The following is a 7104-nucleotide window of genomic DNA, read 5'->3' as shown; positions in this document are numbered from 1 at the left end:
GCAGCCGCGGGTGAGGCGCTGAGCGCCGAGCTGTGCGGGCGTTGGGTGCCGGGATCCCGGGGAGATGCTGGGCTCTGAGGCACGCGAGGGAGCGAGCGTCCATTGCTGGTGTCGATGCCGGCGCTATTGAGTACAGCTGGAGCTTTTCGTTGGTTAGCGTCTGCTCGCGGCTGGGTTACGGTGCTTCTGCCGGCCAAAACGTGCTGGGTTTGGCACGGAGGGAGGGGAGAGACAGGTTAAAATGCAGAGAAATCAGAAAGGTGCGACATGAAATAGAGCGGATGAGCTTTAGGGCTTTTCCTCCTGTCCCGTGGATCGGCCGTAACATGGGAGTGGTTCTGTGGGGGGGAATCTCCTGTAGCAGAAGTCCCCAGCAGAGTTCAACCTCTGTTTTGATCAGTGATCGGCTGGATTGGGGTCAGTCTCACAAAGATCTGATGGTGATGATCCAAGAAATCAAAAAGTGTTTGCCTGAAGAGAAAAGGAGTTCCAGCAAGCCCAGCACCATCAGTGCTCTCAATTATGCTTTACGGTGTGTACAGCAGGTCCGAGGTAAGCATGGAAAACGCCCGGAAGCACATGAGCTATGCAGCAGCTTGATTTGAGTGGACGTGTCTGACTACAGATAGCATTAAAACAAATGAAAACACTTCATCTATCCTGTCAACAATTAACTTTTTGAACTGCTGTAGTTTTTTTGGCTTCAAAGTCGGAATGCCCACTTTCTGCTTCGATCCCATTCCGCATCCAGGCACAGATAGGTGCCTGCTAATAACTTGTCGTGCATGTTCAGAAAACAGCGTTTCTGTAGCCTGGAAAATGTATTGGATAGTTGTACTGTGTTCTGCAGCACAGCTAAGTAGCTCATCACTCTTTTGCTGTCACTTGCTGTCCTCCCTACTTCCTTGTGCTTCTCTTCTGCAGCATAGGTCACTCCAACGGTATAATCAATACTTCTTTTTTTCCTTTGTTACTACACAGACATTCTTCATCTCAACTTGGGCGTCACCAAAACGATGACAAAATTAGGAGGGCTGTAAGAAATACTTTTAAAATTGTCTTCTTACTGACTTCCTTGTGTTTGTTTTGCGTTTTTTGTTTCTTCAATTAGCAAACAATGAGTTTTTCCAGGCTCTCAGTGATCGAAGAGTGTTCCAGATGGATGTGATGACATACAGTATAGAAGAGTTGGTGACAGTTGCATCAGAACACACTCCAAAAAACAATGTAAGGAATTCAGACACGCTGAGAAGAGTTCATCACTTTCAGTCTCTGTTTTATCACCTTAATATCTCTTAGGGGAACAGAAGTGTAAAATCAAAAAGCCTTTAAAAGCCAAACAGGTTTTTGTTAGTAATGGTAGATCAGTGCCACTGGTTATCTGTGCTGACTTGGCATACCCAACAGCTGTAAGTGAAGAAATACTTCTGTTTTCTGTTTTCATTTTTCTCCCAGACACAACCGTGATCTGTGAGAATTTTTGAATTCACTTGCAACATAATAATCTCCTCAGATGGTATAGCAGAACGTTTTCATAGCTGATCAAGTCCATAGTTGTGAAGGTCTCTGGTTTCTGTTCGTGTTCTTGGATTATTTCTTGATTGATTAATCAGTTTGCAGTACATGCTGTGGTTTCTGGCTCTGTTTCAAAGAAGAGCGCCGAGTTTCAGTACTGTCACGTACTCTATCAGAAAGTTCTCAGATTTCTGTACGTGGAACTGTGGCTAATACTGTGAAATTTGGGGGGAAACCTGTGGCCAGATTAGCAGTCATTCTGGAAAGTGGCAAGCATCTGTGGAATCTGTTACGATTTTGATATTGCAGTCTTATTAGCATGCGTAAGTAATGAGTAAGCTATGACACTGTGGCAGGCTGTAGTAGCTCACATGCGATTTTGTTTGGATGCTGGCTTTAGAACTCACTTCTGTACCTCTGTCTTTATGGTGTTTGGTTGTTTCTGTGTCCTGCAGTGGTTCTTGTGGGAGGAGAGTGGGGGAAGTTTCACTTGTTGTTTTTTTTCCCTCCTTTCAATATTGCTACCATGTGTTGAGGGAGAACTGCTTTTAATACGGTTGTTTTCCAGGACACCTTTGTGGCTGTGTTCTCCCTGCTTTCTGGGCGCATACTGCATATTTCTGAGCAAGCAGCATCCATTCTAAACCATAAGAAGAAAGTCTTGGAATCCTCTCGGTTTGTAGAGCTTCTTGCCCCTCAGGATGCAAGTGTGTTCTATGCACACACTGATCAGTCTCACTTGCCACTTTGGTACACGGAAAGTCAAACAGGTAGGACTTAATGATCCTCTTCAATGCTTTATCTGCCTTTCTGTCTTCACAGAATGAGGATAGAATGCTTGTTTGCTCTAAATACTTAGACTAGCAATATACTCAGGCTACACTTCTTCCACTTGGAAAAGCTGAGTAGCTTTGCAGCTACTCCTAGCCTACCTGGAGTAAGTAAAATGTAGATGCCTTTTACTCATAAGCAGATAAAGGGCCTAAGTAAAAGGCAGCTGCTATTTTACTCTTTCCAAATGCTGCTGCTGCTTTTCCAGAAAAGAAACAGAAGGTCTAATTGTCCATTTAGAATGGCTTAATCTACAGCTTAGAATTGATTAGGTGCTCTGTTGTTATGGTCCTGTAGCAGAAATGCTAAGTCATGGCCTGAAGCAGTGATGGAGCACCTGGTGGGAAGGCAGGGGAGCCTAGGTGCCTGGGATGTTCTGAGTGATGGAAGGGCTGGAGCCAGGATCCTCCCCTTCCAGCCCTCATTTAAGGGTTGGCAGTGGAGGTGAGGGGATCTCTCTGGAGATCTCTGTGTACTTGAGGCTTTTCAAAGGTAAGTAGCTTTTTTTCCTTTGTTTCTTTGTCTATGGCTGTTGCATTTGGGCTTGTCCCCATTTGCTGCAGCTGGAGACTTTGTTACTCTGTTATTGTTGCTTTATTTTCCATCACATTGTAGTGTTACAGATTTCATTTGCAACCTGCTGTAAGAGTAGCTCATTGAACCCAGGTTTTACTGGGTTTTGTTTGTTTAGTACTGAATGGTAGTTTTTGAGCATCATGTTAGCTGTGAGTGATTTGAGTAGCTAGGGCTCTGTCTTCTGTCTGCTTAGCTGATGGACTGTTCTGGCATCAGTTCTTAGAAGTATGAAGTTTTCTCTGTATTTAGTTCCAGGTCAGCCATTCCTCAGACTGGGCTGTAGAAGAGAAAGGAAATCTTTGAGATAAGAACAAACTGTTGGCTAATCTGATTAATAGCTGTTATAGAGAAAGCTGTGGGAGTTTGCTCTTGCTCAGAAAGCCTGGGGAATAAAGAGTTTGAAAGTTCTGATAAGTGTGACCTGTTCTAGGATATAAACTGATACCTCCAATGTATGTTCTTCTTATTAGCCTCTCTGTATGACTATGCCCAGGTGAAATCCTTTTTCTGCAGGATCAGGCAAGTATATTATTACAGTTCTGTATTCATGCGGGACACAGGTGGTGGTTTGTTGTCACAAGGACCAGTGTGAACTCTGTTACAAGAATGGCTTACTGTGTTTTGTATCAGCATCCAGCAGGATGTTTTGAGTATCTTTTCCATAGTGATCATTAAACTTGCATGGGGTAGAGGAAGAAACTGCTCATCCATGTTTCTTCTAGGCCTATCAGCTTCCTTTAGTACTGTTGTGCAGGAGAAGAATGATTTTTGTGGGAAAAAGTCCCACTTCTCCAGTTTGGGGGTGAAGGCCAAGGGTATTTAAGGTTGCTTGGAAGTTGATGACAGAGGTAGTAATGGAAACTCGGTCACCTGGGTTCCAATATGAGATGTGAGTCAGGAGATGCTACTTTCTGTCGCTGTGGGATGGAATCTGTTGCTTTGTGCCAGGCTAATCTTAGTGCTGAAAGATCCAAAATAATAATTCTTGTATGCCTGTAATATTTGATGCAATTCTTCTCCAGAATGAGGTGGTCTCTTGATTTAGTTAAGAACTGTTTGTTTCTAAGCAGATAAAATACTTATTTCATCTGTCAGCAGATCACCAATATAGTCACACTTGAGCTTAAAATAACTCTTCAAGTCTCTTCAGTTTAACGCTTGGAATAAGTTTAACAGGGCAAATCTCAGTTTCAGTTTGGGGAATTATGTAAGGTACATAAATATCGTGAAATGTCTAATTTTTTTGTTTTCATACATCTTTTCTTCCTTTATTTAACACAAGCATTCAGTTTTGTGAGCTTCATAAGTAAAAGTATTGTTCACTAGCATACACAAGGACTAAGTACGAAAATTAGTTGTCAGTTAAACTCTTTCTGTTATATCCAGATTCTGTTTGCTTCAATCAGAGAGCAACAATTTCTCAGCTGAGGCTGGAGAAATCCTGCTTAATTAGGTTGATGGAATGAAGCCTGAGACACAGAGGTTTTTGCCTGAAAATAGTACAGAATAAAGAACAAATAGAAGAAAAAAATATATGTTTTTAACTTAGCACAAGAACAAGTGGTTGGTTCTCATGAATGCATTTGGACTGAGAATTAGAAGATGGCTGTTAACTATTAGAGTAAGGGCTTTTGGGAACAGCCTTTCAGTGCATGTGCTGGAGGCAAAGTATGTAGGGGTTTTAGGGGAAGCAAGATCAGTATTGCTGGACGTGTTGGCCTGTGATTGCAGGGTGCTGCGCACAGAGCCTTGAGGGATTCGTCCTCACGTGGTTCCGTGTGCTCTGCATGGCTTACTTGTGTAAGGCTCTCAGTACTGGTGTGAAGTATTTGGGTCTCGACACCAACACGTTAATTCCTTTTACTTTTCCTCAGAGGTGGTAAAGATCAAGAACAAGAAATGCACTGGTATCCATTCCGAATCACCCCATACTTGGTCCATGTCTGCACCTCTGTCCACGTGGATGCAGAGTCCTGTTGCTTAGCTTTGGCTGAGAAAATTCACTCTGGATATGAAGGCAAGTCAGGATAATCCAGTGAAAAATATTTCAATAGAGAAACAGAATGTATGAATGTCAGCTTACTTCGATTGGCGTTTGCACTTGGAAAGTCTCACGGGTGTAACCTCCAGTGTGAGTGTGCACGTGCCTACCCAGAATGTACGTTTCTTTGCTAGGTCCTGAGACCTTTGCCCTCACTACATTTACAGTTGGGAGAAGTTTGTATCACCTGTAATTTTGTAATGTCTCTTTGAGTTACTGATTAGAAGTAAGTGAAAGGTTAAAAAGTTCAGACGTCTGTAACACACGATCGTGGGCAGAATTAAGTTAGATTTTCTGTTTCAATGCGTATTTTGTGTTTCAGTAAATACTTCTTTTTCAATTAGCTCCTCGGATTCCTATGGATAAAAGAATCTTCACCACTACTCACACTCCGGGATGTGTTTTTCTTGAGATAGATGACAGGTGAGATTTGGATCTTAAGGATTGTGAGGAGTGTGTGGAGAGGTGGCGAAAAATCTACTGGTAATGCAGCTGTAAACAGTCGTAAACTATTTAACTGTGCAGTTGGCAATAGTTAATGAAACAAAATTGTTCTGTGTTAATTTTCAGTAATTATTTGTTAGTGCTTGTTGAAAAACATCTGGAACTTCAAGAACATAATCAGCTTTGACTAAAAAAGTGAAATTAAACATAACTGCAGTCAGTTGCCCTTAGGGCAGTGGGGACCTTTGGTAATACAGATAGTGGAAAAACCACACTGCACAGATGTTTGAGGAATCACAGTGCAGGTTGCAGCTTTAGTGAACTACCTGTTATAATCTTGATCAGGCTGAAGTTCTCTCCTGCAGAGCCTCAGGGATGTTTTTACAACACACTTCACAGCGTCTATGTCAGATTTCTTACTGATGGTTTTGTCTGGAATCTCCATGGTTTTTGTTTTCTGTTTTTCTTTCCCCATTGTCCCCACCATGTGTGGAAGCACAACAGCGCTTCCAGTTTACCTCTCTGGGAACAGAAATATTTGCATATTTATGTCATTCTTGGGGATTAATAAATGGGTTGGAGAATGTTCTGTAGCTGTACTTCAGGTTATTGTAGATGAGCTGTGGGGACTTCGCTGGCAAGCAAAGGTTAAAGAATGTAAATACTCAAGGCTGAATTGCAAGTAATGCTAGTGTGTTTGTGTTTCAGAGCAGTGCCTTTGTTGGGTTACCTACCTCAGGATTTGATTGGAACATCCATACTGATGTATTTGCATCCAGAAGATCGTCCTTTAATGATCACTATTCACCGTAAAAGTGAGTACAATGGTCATAAAAAGAATTTAAACTCCTCCTAACGTTCTTCATTACTCTCTTGCTTGCTGTGTGACTAGTTTCCAGTCTAGACAGAAATAAATCAAGTGAGCAGTTAGATGTCAAGACCGTACCCCAGTCACTTGTGCTTGTGCTATCACTGCTGTGCCATAATATAAACTAACCCTCGTTTCTTGGTTGTTTTTGTTCAGTCCTGAAATTTGCTGGCCAGCCTCCTTTTGAATACTTACCCATTAGGTTTTGCACTCAAAATGGGGATTATGTCATCCTGGATACCAGCTGGTCCAGTTTTGTGAATCCATGGAGCAGGAAAGTAGCATTCATCATTGGCCGACACAGAGTCCGAACGTAAGTCAGTTGTAGAAGTGAACTGTTGGAACTAGGTTTTTCTTTAATTCTTTTCATTCTAAATACTTTGAAATATAAGGGAGAACCTACTCTTCTAAGCCGTGTGTGTGCACATGCTTGATATCCAAATACTGTGACAATGAAAATGCCTTAATCAGAACACCAATTTTAAGTTCCTTTTTAGCTTTTACTGTTGTCTGAAAGGTAGGCCACTTTAGCAAGTAATTGATGTTTGGTGTTTTTAAGAGAGAAAAAACACTAATTGATAGATGTATGGCCAAAATCTGGCTTGTTTTTCTTTGAAATTGTTTGCTTGGTAAATCTTTAGATTCTGCACCTGATTAACTTCTTGTAAGAATTGAATTAGTATTGAATGTTTCAGTTAATGTTTTTCAGATGCCTCTCCCTGATTTCCAAGGTATTTGGAGATATGACTGTCTGAAGCTTCCTCTTACCTGGTTCCTTTCATAGAAAATGGCTGTTCTGGAAATGACCTCTGATTTCTCAAAATTAACT

The 7104-nt window shown here is 41.7% G+C and overlaps 1 protein-coding gene across 10 annotated transcripts in view; it reads left to right on the top strand.

Annotated features, from left to right (window-relative positions):
- Window positions 1–6: 6 nt before the first annotated feature.
- Window positions 7–7104, top strand: part of PER3 (period circadian regulator 3) — a 16627-nt gene continuing 9529 nt past the window's right edge. For 6 of the 10 annotated variants that reach the window (XM_019622424.2, XM_019622421.2, XM_019622422.2 and 3 more), the window contains exons 1-8: window positions 8–552; window positions 1112–1227; window positions 2084–2285; window positions 3393–3441; window positions 4797–4939; window positions 5308–5386; window positions 6116–6222; window positions 6432–6588. In XM_019622424.2, coding sequence (XP_019477969.1) covers window positions 282–552; window positions 1112–1227; window positions 2084–2285; window positions 3393–3441; window positions 4797–4939; window positions 5308–5386; window positions 6116–6222; window positions 6432–6588 — 1124 coding nt within the window. In that variant the 5' untranslated portion in view covers window positions 8–281. Of the gene's footprint in view, window positions 553–1111; window positions 1228–2083; window positions 2286–3392; window positions 3442–4796; window positions 4940–5307; window positions 5387–6115; window positions 6223–6431; window positions 6589–7104 lie in introns of all 10 variants that reach the window. The other 4 variants (XR_002121300.2, XR_002121301.2, XR_002121302.2 and 1 more) reach the window with 1 other exon arrangement.

The sequence above is a fragment of the Meleagris gallopavo genome, chromosome 23 (genome assembly GCF_000146605.3).
Source record: "Meleagris gallopavo isolate NT-WF06-2002-E0010 breed Aviagen turkey brand Nicholas breeding stock chromosome 23, Turkey_5.1, whole genome shotgun sequence".
In the NCBI taxonomy this organism is placed as follows: Eukaryota; Metazoa; Chordata; class Aves; order Galliformes; family Phasianidae; genus Meleagris; species Meleagris gallopavo.
This window is presented reverse-complemented; position numbering and strand designations above follow the sequence as displayed.